General features: G+C 39.8%; 1 protein-coding gene across 2 annotated transcripts in view; it reads left to right on the top strand.

Moving 5' to 3' along the window:
- The window catches only part of reln (reelin), a 146,943-nt gene that overhangs the window by 95,572 nt on the left and 33,437 nt on the right, over positions 1 to 17,934 (top strand). For both annotated transcript variants that reach the window (XM_047392115.1, XM_047392107.1), the window contains exons 17-33: positions 1,308 to 1,374; positions 1,573 to 1,806; positions 4,275 to 4,436; positions 7,421 to 7,657; positions 7,774 to 7,966; positions 8,643 to 8,755; positions 9,950 to 10,087; positions 10,173 to 10,359; positions 11,614 to 11,819; positions 11,915 to 12,086; positions 13,166 to 13,372; positions 13,477 to 13,712; positions 13,859 to 14,016; positions 14,108 to 14,315; positions 14,409 to 14,485; positions 15,884 to 16,042; positions 16,144 to 16,338. In XM_047392115.1, the coding sequence (XP_047248071.1) occupies positions 1,308 to 1,374; positions 1,573 to 1,806; positions 4,275 to 4,436; positions 7,421 to 7,657; positions 7,774 to 7,966; positions 8,643 to 8,755; positions 9,950 to 10,087; positions 10,173 to 10,359; positions 11,614 to 11,819; positions 11,915 to 12,086; positions 13,166 to 13,372; positions 13,477 to 13,712; positions 13,859 to 14,016; positions 14,108 to 14,315; positions 14,409 to 14,485; positions 15,884 to 16,042; positions 16,144 to 16,338 (2,949 nt within the window). The remainder of the gene's footprint in view (positions 1 to 1,307; positions 1,375 to 1,572; positions 1,807 to 4,274; positions 4,437 to 7,420; positions 7,658 to 7,773; positions 7,967 to 8,642; positions 8,756 to 9,949; positions 10,088 to 10,172; positions 10,360 to 11,613; positions 11,820 to 11,914; positions 12,087 to 13,165; positions 13,373 to 13,476; positions 13,713 to 13,858; positions 14,017 to 14,107; positions 14,316 to 14,408; positions 14,486 to 15,883; positions 16,043 to 16,143; positions 16,339 to 17,934) is intronic.

The raw sequence follows: 17,934 nt of genomic DNA, 5'->3' as shown, positions 1-17,934 counted from the left end.
AATGCTCATTTGGTACTAAGGGACCCAAACGGTGCCAAGAAAATATTCCCCACACCATTACACCACCGCCAGCCTGAACCGTTGATACAAGGCAAGATGGATCCATGCTTTCATGTTGCTGGCACCAAATTCTGACCCTACCATCCGAATGTCGCAGCAAAAATAGAGACTCATCAGACCAATCTTCTATTGTCCAATTTTGGTGAGCCTGTGCGAATTGTAGCCTCAGTTTCCTGTTTATAGTTGACAGGAGTAGCACCCAGTGTGGTCTTCTGCTGCTGTAGCCCATCCGCCTCAAGGTTCGACGTGTTGTGCGTTCAGAGATGCTCTTCTGCATGTCTTGGTTGTAACAAGTGGTTATTTGAGTCACTGTTGCCTTTCTATGAGCTCAAAACAGTTTGGCCATGCCACGTTCAAAGTCACTTAAATCACCTTTCTTCCCCATTCTGATGTTCGGTTTGAACTGCAGCAGATCCTCCTGACCATGTCTACATGCCTAAATGCATTGAGTTGCTGCCATGTGATTGGCTGATTGGAAATTTGCATTAACGAGCAGTTGGACAGGTGTACCTAATAAAGTGGCCGGTGAGTGTATACCCCCCTAATATTTGGTTTTAATGTTTAGCAAGTAGAATCTCAACCACACACTGGTGGCATGGACAGTGCAGAGCAACTGAAGGAGAAAGGCTGAACCAATAACCTAAATCTACAATGAATTAACTAAAATAACAGCAACTAAAGAACTTTACGTTCTTTAGTTGCTGTTATTTTAGTTCCTTATCAGGGAGGAAACAGATCCACAAAGAAACTCAAACACCTAACATAGGTGAATCATGACAATAGTGTCTTTCTTCAGAAGAATAATTTCAGGACCTTGCTGTTGGTTACAGAAGGCATGCAGTTGTTTTTCTTGGCGACTTGCTAAGGGACATTTTAACAAAAATTTGAAGAATTGTATATACATATATGAGCATCTATGTTTGATGTCGACCCTGCATGGATAAGATAAAATTTAGAGTAAATTCAAACCTGTGCACCTATTGTTTTTAAAAATCATCAAAGTTATAAGTTGAAGTATCAGTCCACTCTGAATAAGGAACATTTCAATTAAATCATTAAAAGCCCCAAATTATCATAAGATTTATGCAAAGTGCTTGACCAAATTCCTGACTTGACTTAAGGATAGCCACATTACCTCTCATTCTTTTCTTTGTATTTTCTTTTCTTTAAGCAATGCTTTCTTAATCCTCAGAGATTTTGTAAGCTATTTAAGCACTTGAGTCTGAAGGTCCGTTGTTTCTCTTCAGTGTATATTGGGCCAGCTTGTCTTCGTTTCTGCTCTGGAAGAGGACATTGCTCCCGCACAGGCTGCAAGTAAGACTCTACTTTTTTATTAAACTAAATAAATCCAAAATGACTGTGCTCTAACATCTAAAGCCTTTAGCTCTATTAAACATTTATCAGATTTTATTATCTTTATGTTTTATTAATGAATTTTAATTTTCTATCCTTTCTATTTCTCATTTCTGTCGTTAACTACCATTTTACTCAAATCTCTTTCTCTCTGGACAGATGTGACCCAGGCTTCAGTGGACCAGCTTGTGAGCTTGCATCCCAGACCTTTCCTGCTTTCCTGTCTGAAGGTTTCTCCAGTCCTCGTCTCTCCTCCTACCACAGCTTCTCATCGCTGCGTGGGGCTGAAGTCAGCTTTGGCTGCGGAGTGCTTGCCAGCGGAAAGGCTCTGGTCTTTAACAGGGACGGCAGGAGACACTTGGTCACTGCACCGCTTGACAGTTCCCAGGCCAGGTAGTGTTAGTGTGGATATAAAGTGAGCAGAAACTGTGTAAAATGTTTATCGTGCAGAGGAGCAGAACTGGAGTCTTAAGATGAAGTGCTCCAAAAAGCTGCCTTGTTCCAGTGATCCATCACTTCTCTGTCCTGTTTTAATGTCATACTTGTAGATGTATTGGGTTTGTGGCAAAGCTTTAGCTGAAAGAAGATGTTAAAGTGCTAGATGAAAATGTTTATGAGAGAGAGAGAGAGAGAGAGAGAGAGAGAAACATGAAGTTAAATATTGCATTATGTTAAACTGACTGCCTGTTGCAGATGCAGCTGTGCTCACTGGCGGACATATTTAATGCCAGTTTCCTGGCTGATAAAGTAAACAGCTGCCTGGAAGAGGAAACTGTGCTGCTAGTGAAAGCACGGTTAACCCAAGGAAAGAGAGCTGGAGGTGGTGATAAAGCTGGGAGCCAGGAGCAGATGACTGAAATGAGAATAAATAATATAGTGTGCTAGATTAGTAATTAACTGCAGAAACAATAATATTTATTAGAAGATGCAGTCACATGTTTTTTATAACTACAAGGTTTTAAACTCACTTAAAGAAAACATTTAGTGTCTACTTTTAATTTCTATCCCTCTTATGTAATTGGGCCTTGTTGTTTTAATCATTTTATCCATTGTGGTGCCTCGAAAACATTTTCTAATTTTGTCTTATTACAAGAAACTTCGATGTTTTTTATTGGGATTTTATGACAGGCTAACCCTAAAGTAGGGCATACTTGTTAATTGAACGGAAAATAAAACAGGGTTTTCATTTGTTTTTGTTTTTGTAATATCTGGTGTAAGAATTATGATTATTGATTAATTAATATTTATCAAGAATTATAATTTAAATTCATAATTTGAAAAAGATTAATTTCTTAAGCAAAAATCATTACTTACGAATCGAAATCAGAGATGTCCTCTGGTGTTGTAATTATGGCTCAAAGCCCTTGATAATTACAATTATTAAATTCTCAGTAATAATTGATAACTATTACTAGATGTCAATGTTTAATCAACCGCTTCACAGAAGGCGCGGGAACTTTGACCTTATTTTGACAGACAAATCACTCTTCCTCAAAACAAACACAAACACTTTCTCTTTATCTACGTGAATATTTATTAAAAATATGACAGACCATCAGCAGTCGACTGGAACAAAAACAAAGAGGAAAATTTCATCTCCTTGGAAAACCTCCATGGGTTTTTCTTGGGTTATGTGTTAAATCCACGCCTTCGATCGGTAAAGTAAAGTCTACTGGTCTTCTTATACCAGAAACTTTTTCTCATGAGTTTTAGCCAGTAGGGAGAATTAATGAAAACCCACGTGTGAGTTTCTTCTCCAGAAAGATGCGTGCCTCCGTTGCGTGGTAACCGCATCTCGGGTCCCAGCGGGAAAAAGTGTCCTTTTATAGCCCACTGTGACATCAGTGCTGCAACGCCCCTTCCCATCAGCTGCAATTCCTGCTGGGAGTTGTGGTTGCAGACCATCCTGGGGTATATAGTATCAGATGACACTGGGAGGTATAGTAGCAGAGAAATGGTCCAACACTGAAGTATGCCATGCTTTCGTTTTCAGCCTCAATAAATCAATGATTTGTTGAATCACCTTTTCTTAGAATTGCGGCTGCAGTTCTTTTGGGGTATGTCTATACTAGCTTTGGCCATGTAGAGATAAACCTTTTTGCTGGTTTATATATCGTCACAAAATAGCAAACTTTTAGTCAGATTGGAATGGAGAGCATCTATGAACATCAATTTCCATGTAAAAGATTTAGGTCTGGACCCATTCTGACACATTAATATGCTTTGATCTTAGATATTCTGAATTTTAAGTGTTGCTGTCTCTCTGAATGGTGAGCCTTCCCACCAGTCTAAAGTCTACCAGCTAAAAAAAAAAAAGGTTGGCCTTGTCTTTAACCTCATCCAATTCTTCCAACCAACTCTGAATGCCTTTCTTGTTGCTGCCGAAGAAAGCAATGCCCACAGCATGATGCTACCACCACCATGTCTCATTATATAGATGCTGCATTCAGAGTCCTCCCCACACAGCATTTTACAAGTAATCCAAAAAGTGTTTACACCAGAACACTTTTCAGATATTTAATACAAAAAAAAAAAATCTATCCAAGTATCCTTTTACTTCTACTTCCCAATTATGATCTACTTTGCTTTGTTCTGTCATCTAAAATCCCAAAAAATACATTGAAACTTGTGGTAGAAACCTGGCAAAAGATAAAGAAAATCAAAGAGCATGAATACTTTTGTTAAACAAAGTGTGCCTTACCTGCTTTACTTGAACTTCTACTTACACTAATTTCTAGTCACCTAAAACCAGTTCCTTTCAGTCTATCATCTTTTATATCATCTGAGTTTTAACTACTGGTACTATCAACTGTTTCTTCCAATTTTCCCTCTTATCATCTTTTTGGTTTGATCTTCTGCAGATACCTCCAGTTCACTCTGCGCCTTGGTAGTCGTAGCATCCTGAGCTCATGCCCTGCTCCTGATCAGCCGGGTGAAGGTGTTCTGTTGCATTATTCTTCAGACAATGGCATCACCTGGACCCTGCTGCGACACTACGCATACCAAGGCTTCCATGAGCCAAGGTAACTTCTGCATTCAGATTAACAGGTTCTTGTCACCAGTGTACGTTTATCATTTGATAAGAAGCCTTATGCAGACTTTAAAATGCCAGACACATTTGTTGGCATTAAAAATCTTAAATTTAACCTTTATTTCAGTAGCATAATGTCCTACTGAATATTTCAGAAAAATTCACCCTTTAATTTGAATTCATTTATTCAGGGGTGAGAGGGGTCATGTTGAAATTACTATTTTTAATTACCACAATTATTGATTCCCCTACCTTTTTTTTTATATTGAAGCAGGTACTGAATCGTTTATTATTTATACTTAACTTTTTAAGTTGATCAGTTTTCAGGAACTTCTACTTGATTATCCATCACTTTGTGCTTCTTTTGGGGTTTAAAGATGAACTTTTTCTTAGCAACTGGCCAATAGGCTAATGAGTTAAGAGGATGGTAAAGGAGATTGAAAAACTCACTATCAGAGAACTGCAACAAAGACTGTGGCATCTTCAGGGTCATCAAATCTCCATAAAAACCACGTTATCTACATGCCAACTGGTTAATTGCGAGTGATACCGAGTGTGGAAAAGACAAACATATTACCAACCTATGCCTGATTTAGTAAAAAAAAAAAAAAAAGGAACGTCTATATTTGCTCACAAACGCCATGGAAAGAAGCAGAAACGTCTCAGGCATAATGTCAGCAATAAGAATGGTGACTTAGCTGCCGTTTTCAAAACTCCTGGATGTCCTGTTTGTGAACTGTGTCAGAAACAGTTCAAAACATGTCTACATGTACATTACTTACAAACAACAGTATATGTTTGTGTACGTTTTCATTCCAAGTCGGTGCCTGACTCACTGTTCTGTCAGCCTGTATGATTAAACAAATTACATTATAAAGTGCATAGTTTTATGTCCCTTGTTCAGCTGTGATTATGACACATGTGCTGCTTAGGCATTGGCAAAACAAAGTAATCATATTGATCCAGTTTATAATGTCAAGGTCTTACTATTTCCCAAGAGTCATTTCATTTGTTATAACAGTTTTGTTTTGAAATCTTATCCACTGATAAAATATATGGGTCTTGTCAAAAATCTTTATCAATTATTGTACCTTAGAGTGCAACTTTTTTCATTTCTTCTTTTTCCACCAAATCTGTGGCTAAGCTGAGCAAAGTTTGTTAATGTAGTGCTCTTAGTTGAATGGCTAAGTTACAGTATTATCAAAGATTTAATTAATTTCAGTAATTCAATAAAAAAATGAAACTAATATAGATTAATTACACATAGAGTGATATATTGAAAGCTTTTACTGCTGTTAATTTAGATGATTGTGACTTATAGGTAATGAAAATGAATAATTCAGCATAGAGTTATGACAGCACATAAAACCCATAAAAAAATATCTAGGAAAGGAAGCAAGCAAGGAATGAGGGTTTGAACTGAGGAAACAAGGAATAAACACCATTGGATGACTTAGCTCCCTAAGTCATGATGGACTCCGGATCCTTTACACTCAACCAACATGGATGCCTCTTCTGTGTTTCTAGTTCAGGAAAGGATTAACATAAGGAATGTGAGAGTCAGACCATATCCTGGATACATCTCTGTGTGGTGCCTCCTAAAACATTGACTCAAGCTTCAGTTTTGCCTGTTGAACATTTGCCTAGCTCCTAAATAGGATTCACTTCACAATCATCTCATGGCTGAGGTTATCCCTGTTGCTTGTGCAGCTTTTTCTATCATACTTCTTTCTTGACTGTCTAATCAAAAGCAAATATTTATATAATGTAGAAGATGCTGAGACAGTGGAGTAGAGGATGGCGGGGCACAAGGGTGAAGATGATTACTGGGACCTTCTAGGAAACTGTATCCAAGCCTGGAACTGTGGTCTCTCCTCCTGCAGAGCAGCCTGCATAAAATGTTAAAGGTTTACATGAAAAGGCAGTCTTAGGAAAATGTACATGTTTTAAAGTATGTACAAAGAAAAGTGAAAGAGCTCGTTCTATCATTAAGGGGCACTGTATTCAAGTATTTTTCTTACTGAACTGTGGCAAAACAGTGTATAATTAATGCCTACATTAACTTAAAATGTCAAACATTTTGAGCAAAAGATATTACATTTTATATTCTGGTACGCTTTATATTCACTTTCAGTCGCCACAAACAGGTAACAGTTAGCGGAAAACCCCAGTGTGCCAGGCCTAAACCAGGCAGCGGTTAGTAGGGACGTCCCAGTCCTGCCACCTGGTTAGCTTAGCTTAGCAGCCAGACCGGTCTATAAGCGGAGCTCTGCTACTCCGAAAACTGCAAAAAAACATTTCAAAGTAGGCTCATTCTTGATAACCTGACTGCACAGATGAGATTTTAAGGTATACTTTCTAGCCTAAAAACCATTAATTTGTCACAATTTTTGTGACAAATTAATGGTATAAAAATTATACATTTGCACACTCATCTCCACAATTACCGCTGGTAGTGGTGCAATGCAATTGCTGCACATAACCCTGCCCCTTTAACAATCCCAAGGAAATCTGAAAAGACCTACCTCAAACCAGGACCTCTTACCTGTGAAAGTAAGGCCCCGGGACAGTGGCATTACCTGGGTAAATTTGCATCAAAATGCACCCTGGGCTTTTAAAAGCCCATAAGCAATGGAAAAGGGGCTATTCATGTTTTTGGATTGTGGAAGAACCCAGACTATCCACAGTGACCACTGACCTTGCAGCCCCACGACGCTGCCCGTCACAAGATAACACTTTTGTACTGAAAATCTACTTTTTATTGTTCATACATGTAATATTCAAATTTTCTGAGCCACTGATTTTTTTGTTTTCATCAGCCGTAAGTCATCACACCTGGCAGAAATAACATTTTTAGAAATATCTTTGTAAATGAATCTATATAATATACGAGTTACACATTTAGAACTGAATTATTGAACCTAACTTTTTGCTAAAAGTCTACTGTTACAGATATGATTTTCCTCTCTGCTTCAGGATTGTGTCAGTTGAGCTTCCATCTGGCGCTCGTAAGTTTGGCTTGCAGTTCCGCTGGTGGCAGCCATATCACTCGGGACGCGGCCACGATGTTTGGGCTTTGGATGAAATCAGCATGACCTCAGTGCTATTCAACACCATTAGTCTTGACTTCAGCAACGTGCTCGATGTCACCCAGAGTCTTGGCTTTTATCTTGGCAATGTTCAGCCATACTGCCAACATGACTGGACTCTCAGGTGTCTAAGAACCTCTTACCAATAATGGTTTTCTTAATATTTGGTAGTAGTGTTAAAAATTGTCTAAAAGTTGACACACAGTGTGATGTTCTCTGTTTGTTTATGTTATTTGTCAGTTTCTCTGGTGAGCCCAGTCCTGGCTTCAGTATCCGTTACGTGGAAACTCAGTCGATGCAAATCGGTGCCTCATACAGTCTGCAGTTCTCTCTGGTGATGGGTTGTGGGCGCGAGCCCTCCCCTCACATCGACACCCAGGTTCGCCTGGAGTTCTCCACCAATCATGGCCTCACCTGGCACCTGGTCAAAGAGGTGAATGCATGTATTCCATCACACCCTTCACTGTGGCAAAAACCTTTCACAGTCGTCCTGCAGAGAGACAAGGACACACATCATGATCATGAATATTGATTTAGCCCTTACAGCCCAGAGATAATATTTAAATAATGAGCCTAAATGTGGCACTTTGTTTTAAATGACAAATCATCACAATTAGTTTTAATCACTTTTCTATCAGCAAATACATGGCTGTACTTGAATAGGCTGGCAGATTAGCTTCCCAGGATTCAACAAGGATTTTCTATAATCATAACGGGCTCATAAATATTCAAAAGGCACCAAAGTATCTGCTGTGATTTTTTTTTTATTGCTTTTGGAACTTAATAGACCATAATGACTCTCTCTTCTTCATCAGTGACTTTTCTCTAATTCTCCTGTGTGCATGAAAATCTAGTCATCTTGCAAGTATAGATTGTAACTCACTGTGCTTTGTAGAGATAATCCATGCTGATCTTTCAGTGCTCAAGGTCAAATATACTGCAATTCAGCAAACTCCTTTTATGCATGTATAAAACAGGCAAAATGTTATCTGCAGGATGATATTTCTAAGAATATTTAATCAATTCTGAGTGAGCAATGTGCCATTATAACCCCTCTGGTAAATATATGAAAAAAAATTTATCTTTAAAAGTTTCCTTTCTTCTCATAGGCCTGTCTACCTGGCATGCCAAGCTGTTCTGAGTTTACAGCTCCCAGTGTTTACCATCCGTCTGAGTTCAAAGACTGGAGACGCGTTACACTCTTGTTGCCTCAGAAGACGTGGTAAGTACAATTCACAAAAAACAGAAGAAAAGACTAACCAAGTGCCCTTTGGTATTAAACGTTCTCTGATCTTGATTTTGCCTTGTTTGTTTGTGTTTTTATTGTTGTGGCTAGCACAGTGGGCTTTGAAAACAGTCAGGTCAATTACAGAAAGTGAAAAACAGAGAATAATAGGAAAGATCTGCATTTTCCGCTATCAGTGGCTGCGGGCCTTAATAGAAATGCATAATCATCCCAGACCTACCCCTAACACTAAATATTCATATCCATTGAACTTTTTAAACATTAAAATCACAAACCTGTGTTTCCAAAATGTATTTTTGGGGGTTTTAGGAATTTGAATCAACAACATACAAGAGGTGCATAACTGTGAACTGAAGAGAAAATAATACAGGGATTTCAAAAGTTTTTTACAGATGAAAAATTAAATGTGTGCCGTGCATATAGTATCTCACAAAAGTGAGTTCACTCCCTACAATAAAATGGTTTAGATCAAAACATATTCATGTGTTAGAATGACCCAGTCAAAGTCCAGACATTAATACAGCTAAAAAAGTTGCTGTTCACAGATATTTCCTGTCCAGTCTGACTGAGCTTGAGATATTTTGCAAAGAAAAATGGGCAAAAGTCACTAGATGTACAATGATTGTGGACACACACTGTTTAATACTTTCGCAAGACACTGTCCAAGATTTGGTCAGATAATGTATTATTGGGTTTTGGGTTAAATCGATCTTTAACTCTCATGCAGAGCCTGTCACTGAGCACCTAATGCTATAAATAATGTACTGTAACAGTCTCAGCTGGCACGTATATCAACTCAAATATTCACATAAATCTTCCCCTCCGAACATCGTGACCTCAACCACCATTTCGTTCCCCCACCCCAGCTCCTAAATAACGGTGGTCTAATCTCCTGCAGAACACAATGACAGGTCAGAGGGTCATGGCACTTAATGGTTATAAAACAGCTGTGTGCAGGTTGGATGAACATGAAACAATCTCATATGGATCTGTAAAGCAGCAAAGCAGGAGGCCTCTGTGGTTTATTATCTCTAACACACCATATTTATACCATCAAATTTCCCATATCTCTTCCATTTAAAGATTTAAAAGCAGGAAATATAACATATTATATTTGACTAGATAAGTTTAAACTTTGAAGCAACCATTGTACGTAAATTCTAATTTCAGGTCCAGTGCAACCCGGTTTAGATGGATTCAGAATTACTATGGAGAGCAGGATGAATGGGCCTTGGATGACATCTACATTGGCCAGCAGTGTCCTAACATGTGCCATGGACATGGCTGGTGTGACCATGGGCATTGCAGGCTAGTCCTCCCACATGAACTGTGACTGTATGTTAGATAGATTATAAATGGACAGCTGGATAAAAGTCCCTCTTGTCTTGCACAGGTGTGATGACGGGTTCTCTGGACAGGACTGCCAGCCGTCGTCTCCACTCTCCTCTAGCGTCCTCTCAGACTTTGAGTCCCAAGACGCACTACTGGCCACGTGGCAGGAGGTGATTGGTGGAGAGGTGGTGGCACCTGACATGGGCTGTGGGGTGGTCTCATCTGGATCATCCCTCTACTTTAGCAAGGTAAAACAATCAGAAAGATTTTGTTTAATGATTTGTTTTGTTCTGTCAGAGTGTTAAATGTGATTTTATTCATGCACAATCCAGACTGAGGGAGAGACACATGAACCTTGTTGCTGTCTTTGTGTGTTTTGGCAAGTAGATCCAGACCACACGTGGTCAATTTGTGATATTAAAGAAAACAGATTAGAGGGTGGATCAAGCTGATGCAGGAATGTCTAGCATTCATTGCCAAGACCATCTGCCCTCTGAACCCTTCCCTAAATATGTCATAAAAATAACCCTCTACAGAGTTGATAAGTCTGATTGGATTGGGGATATCCACCGCTTTCAAGCGATTGCACACCTGTGAACACATTTCTTAGCAGTTTTTAAATCAGTGTTCCCAACGGCAGTTGCATTCTTTTAATAGTGTCTCTTTATTCAAGATATTTTTAATTACATTGCTGATCAGAAGTTCACACTCATCATGGATTAGATGAATATCCTATTAATTTAGAGCTTTCAGTCGTGTACTTGAACCGTTTTTTTTGTTTTTTTTTTCAGATTGGTATGATCATGAGACCAACATTTGTCAAGGAATTTTGAAATGCAGGAGTTTAAACATATTGTAGATTGTTTCGATTTTGTTTGAAACAGGCCAAAATATATACATAAACCCCCAAGCAAAGATTAGTTTTTCTCTCAGCCTCTGGTGTTGCACAACTCACTTCACTGTGGTCAGTGTTACTGTTACTCCAACAGCCTACAGTTCATAGCTGAATAAGGCGTTGGTGGTTTCTGAGCTCTTCTTAAATATCGTAACCAATTTCATTTCATTGCAGGTGACAGTTCAGTAAAAATTGGAAACAGTTGGGTTTTCCAATGGCTGTTAGCTACAAAAGCCTGTTGTTTCTTCGCAGTTTGCCTCAGGACATTTATTTCAATATTAGTTGGGATGTGTGTAAATATTTAAGCCTGTATTTATTTGAATTCAATTTTAATGGTGGCACCTAATTATTGTTTTTAAATTAATTGAAATCAATTTAAAAAGAAAGACGGTTAAACCGCATCATTAAAGCTCCAAATTAATATGGCATTCATGCCCATGATGATGTACGTGAACTTTTGACTGGCATTGTATGTTTGCAACCAGCAAGTTTTAAGTTACAGTTTCTTCAATGTGCTCACAAGTGAACATAATGAAATCTTACCAAACATGTTACTGAATATCCTCTGCTCTGATTTTGTGTGACTGTATGTGCATGTTTTTGTCAGGCTGGGCTGAGGCAGCTTGTGAGCTGGGATCTGGACACAGAATGGGCAGAGTTTGTGCAGTTCTACCTACGAGTGGGAGGAGACTGGGCGGAGTGTAACCAGGCAGACAGCAGGGAGGAAGGAGTCCTGCTGCAGTACAGTAACGATGGAGGAATCAGCTGGGGTCTCATCGCTGAGATGTACTTCACAGACTTCATCAAGCCTCGGTGAGACAGAAATGGTCAAAGTATCTCTCCTCTTAAGTGTTAGATGTATATCCAAAATAATGAGGCGTCACTAACCACTCTTATTCCTTTCACAGCTTTGTCCATTATGAACTTCCTCTGGCTTCTAAAACTCCCTCCACACGGTTTCGTTGGTGGCAGCCTCTTCATTCTGGTGAAGGGTACGACCAGTGGGCGATTGATGACATCATAATTTTGTCAGAGAGGGAGAAACACATCATCCCAATGGCCAATCCGACTCTGCCGCAGGTCAGATTCTATCATCCGTTCGATCTATCTAGTTACTTGCGATCAAAGCTTGTTAGCAAGCTTTACTTTTTCCCTAAACAGTTTAAGATTCCCTTTTTATACAGTTTTCTTTTGTTTATTTTAAACATATTAGATCGAAAAAATATATAGTCTTATCTTTCATTAACTATTGTAGTTATACATATTGTTATACATTTATTTTTTATCACATTCGTCTATGAAGAGACCTACAGACATGAATCCATATGTGCACCCATGAATATATTCATACATAAACCCACTTTTTTTAAATCCACTTAATTTTCGAGGGCTTTTTTGAATGTGGTGCCCAACACAATAACCCAGATGCTGTACAATGAGTAAGGAATGCAGTGCCTGAAGTCAATTCAAATTCAAAGGGTTTGCTCATTTACTCTCTGTTAAATACTACTTACCCATGTAATTTAGTTTCCAGCTGGTATTGTGACATCATATCACACCTAACCAATTTTTATTTTCATAACATCATTAACCTAAATATTTCTCTGTGAGTTTCTGAATAAAATAAATGTTGTTTTGTTTCAGTTTTAAGTGAACCTGTTTCTTTTGAACTTACCAATCTTACCAATTAATTTATTTCCTATATGTAATCATCTCCAAATGCTGTTTTAAGTCTTTCCCAGAGCATACAATGTTTAAATAATGAGCAAATAAAACACATTTAGTATATTCTTAATGCATTTTATTCACATTCATTATTAATACAACAGATCCCAACACTCATCTCTGAGGTACGCCGTGTGTAATGTTCAAGATTTTTGCTTGACAGTCAACAATCTTAACAAATTTCTTCCCTTTTAGTTTATCTAGTTTACCACAGTCCTCTAACACCGTATCATTTTATGTTATAAAGAATAATTTTTTTGGTTAACTGTATAAAAAGCCTTTTTTAGATCCATGAAGATTTTGATATGTTTAGACTTCCAACAAACTGCTTTTTACTTCAAATGTGTCAATTTATTTAGGAAGAAATCCTTTCCTGACCCATATAAATATTACCAGAAGACACAACGGTGAACAGCTGATTTTTTTCTGCACAGAACTTTTACGAGAAGCCGGCTTTCGACTACCCTCTGAACCAGATGAGTGTTTGGCTGATGCTCGGCAATGAAGGCATGGAGAGGGACAACAACAATAGCTTCTGTGCTCCGACTCCCTCTGCGATGGTGTTTGGACGTTCTGAAGGAGACAGGGTAGCTGTTACTAGGGACCTGGCCCTCCGCCCTGGGTACACTCTTCAGTTTAAGGTTTGGGAGATTTCTTTTTTTTTTTTCAGATAATATAAAGCAAAATACACATTATGTATTTCTTTTGAATGAAAGTCTTTGACCTTCTTTGTTTTTCTTTGTAGCTGAACATAGGCTGTGAGTCAGAGTTCAGTGCCTCTGCACCGGTTCTGCTGCAGTACTCCCACGATGCTGGCAGAACATGGGCCCTGGTCCGAGAGGGCTGTTACCCAGGAACCCCAGGAACTGGCGTCTGTGAAGGCAGCGGTCGTGAGCTCAGAGAACCTACCGTCTACAACACTGGGGATTATGAACAGTGGACCAGGATCACAGTGGTCATACCTCGTAATGTTGCAGCTAGGTAGTTCTGGCAACCGGCACACAGTATAATTACATTTGCTCAGATGCTGCAGTGTGTTTGCAATGTTTTCTAATCTAATATCTTATTCAATGCTGAATACCTAATTTATTTTTATTGTCCAATTGTCTGACCCTTCCTCCTCTCAGTAAAACCAGGTTCCGTTGGTTCCAGGAGAGTAGCGTGTACCGAGATGCACCACCGTTTGCTTTGGATGGAGTGTACATTTCTGAGCCCTGCCCCAACCACTGTGGGGGACACGGGGACTGCATCTCTGGCGTCTGCTTCTGCGATATGGGATACACAGGTACTGTAAGGGAGCAGCGGATGAAAGAAAGCTAATATAACCAAATAAAATTGTTGTATTGTAACCTGTGACTCTTCTTTATTTTTTGTAGTGGAGCAAGATAGTTGTGTCCCATCTGTAGCTAGTCCCTCAGAGCTGACAGAGGGCTTTGAAGGAAAGCTGAGTCCTCTTTGGCAGAGCATAAGCGGGGGACAAATCGGAGGTGGCTGCGGCATCATCAGCGAGGGCAAGGCTCTTTACTTCAGCAGTGCTGGACGGAGAGAGGCTCGAACAGCCCCTCTAGACACTACCAACACACGGTGAGAGGAGCAAATGACTAGATTTCTCTATTTTAAAGCATTATGTTGATGTTGTTAAATATACAATTTAATTTTATTGTTGTTTGTACATAGGTTGGCTCAGTTCTACATCCGAATTGGCAGCAAGAGTTTAGGACCCACCTGCACCAGGCCACGCTCCCGCAATGAAGGTTGTTTTCAAATAATATGTGTTGACATAAGGTACCTGTTGTGTTGAGGCCCTCTGCTGGCTTTATGTGGGTGTTACCTTAGAGTTCATGAACGAGAGGTTAACCTGACCATTAACAGCCGTTAAGTGATCAGATCAGCCTGTGCTGCCATCCTGATATTTATTGTGGGTTTTTTTTTTCATTTAGTCACCAAATTGCTGACCTATAGCCAACTGCAGCGCTAAAGCTTTAAAGAAAATGTTTGTGATTTTTGCTTTCGATAGGTTATACTGAATTACCTGAATTAGATAACTGTCTTGTTGTCCTCATTTAGTAGAAATCTGAATTAGTCAGCCTCAGAGGCTTTTACCAAGAGTAAATTAAATGTGTATTGTCTTAAAACTCCTCCGATTTCTAAATCATGGAGGTAGAAGGGGGTTTACCACAACAAATCCTCCTGTGTGAATCATTTTCTAGGAACAGAACATTCAAAGCATTTCAGATCAGAATAACATGTCTAATATAAAAGTAAAGTTCTGTAAAAGGCAATATAATTACAGTGCTTTAAATGAACACTACTTTGTTGATCTTTAATCTTTTTACTTTTTTCTTAATCCAGTAGTTACTCTGATAAGAAATGCTTTACATGTTATGAATTTCACACACTAAGATTATTGGTTACACAAGTGGAAGTTGTCATCTGGGCAGTTGCTCCACGGTCTGCATTAGAAATGGGAATGTGCGCCCACCAGATAATAATATATCTTTATAATAAAATAAATATTTCTTGTCTGTCAGTTGTGCAACAAGTTTTTATTGCTTGTATACATGTGCAATCAGTGCAAACTTGGCATCCCTGTGTGATGAGTAAATATCAACTGCTTACTGTTGAGACATAGAGTAGGACTCGGCATCTTGCTTTCTGCAGGACTTCCCTGCATTTTTCCCACCTAAAAATTTCAGATTATTTCTTGCATTTTGAATGGTTAGGGGGGTCAGCAGCAGGAGCAGCCCCAACATCAATTTCCTGTCATCTTCTCTGCAAATAACTATCCAATGTAAAACGACAAGATTTAAAAGTTGACAAAAAGTGTATGAATGAACTGTTCTAAAGTTTATGAGATCAGAGTCAGCAAAAGTCAGTTTGGTAGTGGCCCTTGGATTAGATGTTAGGGTCAGCCTCCTAGACCAACTAATCTGGATTTATACAAAATGATAAAGCTAAGAGTTTAATAAACTCAACGTAAGTTATTAATTTGTTATAGCCTATTATCTTATTTCTACAATTATCACTTTAATGCAACACTTTCTGCAGTGTCTTTCAAAACTGCAAGCCTACCATTCAGTTTATCTGTTATTACATGTTGATGGAAAATATTCTCCCACATCTTGTAGAACAGTTTGTTTTTGTACTTTCAGGTGTGATTGTCCAATTTTCCACCAATAATGGCATTCAGTGGCAGTTCCTGAGAGAGCTGGACTTCAGCTCTTTCTTGGAACCTCAGGTAGTGACCATTGAGTTGCCACCTCCAGCAAAGACTCCGTACACCGTGTTTCGGTGGTGGCAGCCACAGCAAGGTGAGTAAACTAAGACTAAAAAACTCACTATGCAATAAAAGTTCCTTACTGTAGGCAAACAGTGTGAACTTTGTTTTTCATTTTAGCTTTTGTCCCTGTAGGTAAACACTCTGCCCAGTGGACTCTGGATGATGTTCTGATCGGTATGAACGACAGTTCCAGAACAGGTTTCCATGACAAGTTCGATGGCACCACGCCTCTGAGGCACAACTGGTACCGTATCCAGGGTGGGGAGGTGACGGTGGACTGTCTGTCGCTGGACACAGCTCTCACCTTCAACTCTGAAGCCATTGATAGTAAGTGAGACAAAAATGCAGTGCTCAAAAAAATAAATGGAACACTCAAATAACACATCCTAGATCTGAATGAATGAAATATTCTCATTGAATACTTTGTTCTGTACAAAGTTGAATGTGCTGACAACAAGATCACACAAAAATCATCAATGGAAATCAAAATTAAAGTGGAAAAACACACTACAGGCTGATCCAACTATGATGTAATGTCCTTAAAACAAGTCAAAATGAGGCTCAGTATTGTGTGTGGCCTCCATGTGTCTGTATGACCTCCCTACAACGCCTGGACATGCTCCTGATGAAACAGTGGATGGTCTCCTTAGGGATCTCCTCCCAGACCTGGACTAAAGCGAGACATGATGTCCCAGATGTGCTCAATCGGATTCAGGTCTGGGGAGCGGGCGGGTCAGTCCATAGCTTCAATGTCTTCATCTTGCAGGAACTGCTGACACACTCCAGCCACATGAGGTCTAGCATTGTCCTGCATTAGGAGGAACCCAGGGCCAACCGCACCAGCATATGGTCTCACAAGGGGTCTGAGGATGTCATCTTGGTACCTAATGGCAGTCAGGCTACCTCTGGCGAGCACACGGAGGGCCGTGCGGACCTTCAAAGAGATGCCACCCCACACCATTACTGACCCACTGCCAAACCGGTCATGCTGAAGGATGTTGCAGGCAGCAGATCACTCTCCACAGTGTCTCCAGACTCTGTCACGTCTGTCACATGTGCTCAGTGTGAACCTGCTTTCATCTGTGAAGAGCACAGGGCGCCAGTCGCGAATTTGCCAATCCTGGTGTTCTCTGGCAAATGCCAAGCGTCCTGCACAGTGTTGGGCTGTGAGCACAACCCCCATTTGTGGACGTCGGGCCCTCATACCAGCCTCATGGAGTCGGTTTCTAACCGTTTGTGCAGACACATGCACATTTGTGGCCTGCTGGAGGTCATTTTGCAGGGCTCTGGCAGTGCTCCTCCTGTTCCTACTAGCACAAAGGCAGAGGTAGCGGTCCTGCTGCTGGGTTGTTGCCCTCCTACGGCCTCCTCCACGTCTCCTGGTGTACTAGCCTGTCTCCTGGTGGGGCCTTCTTGCCACAGCTCGCATTGATGTGCCATCCTGGATGAGCTGCACTACCTGAGCCACTTGTGTGGGTTGTAGAGTCCGTCTCATGCTACCACGAGTGTGAAAGCATCACCAACATTCAAACGTGACCAAAACATCAGCCAGAAAGCATAGGTACTGAGAAGTGGTCTGTGGTCCCCACCTGCAGAACCACTCCTTTATTGAGTGTGTCTTGCTCAAAGATTTCCCCCTGTTGTCTATTCTATTTGCACAACATGTGAAATTGATTGTCAATCAGTGTTGCTTCCTAAGTGGACAGTTTGATTTCACAGAAGTTTGATTTACTTGGAGTTATATTGTGTTGTTTAAGTGTTCCCTTTATTTGTTTGAGAAGGATATTACAATCAAGGCACTATGAAGTGTGTTGTTTAAAGTTGCGGTGTCTGTAACATTTGAAGTAACATCTACAGCCTGAAAAAACATATGAGTCTTCTCAACACACAAACTGATGTTTATACTTGAGACAACATAAATAA

Source organism: Girardinichthys multiradiatus, chromosome 2 (genome assembly GCF_021462225.1).
Source record: "Girardinichthys multiradiatus isolate DD_20200921_A chromosome 2, DD_fGirMul_XY1, whole genome shotgun sequence".
NCBI lineage: Eukaryota > Metazoa > Chordata > Actinopteri > Cyprinodontiformes > Goodeidae > Girardinichthys > Girardinichthys multiradiatus.
This window is presented reverse-complemented; position numbering and strand designations above follow the sequence as displayed.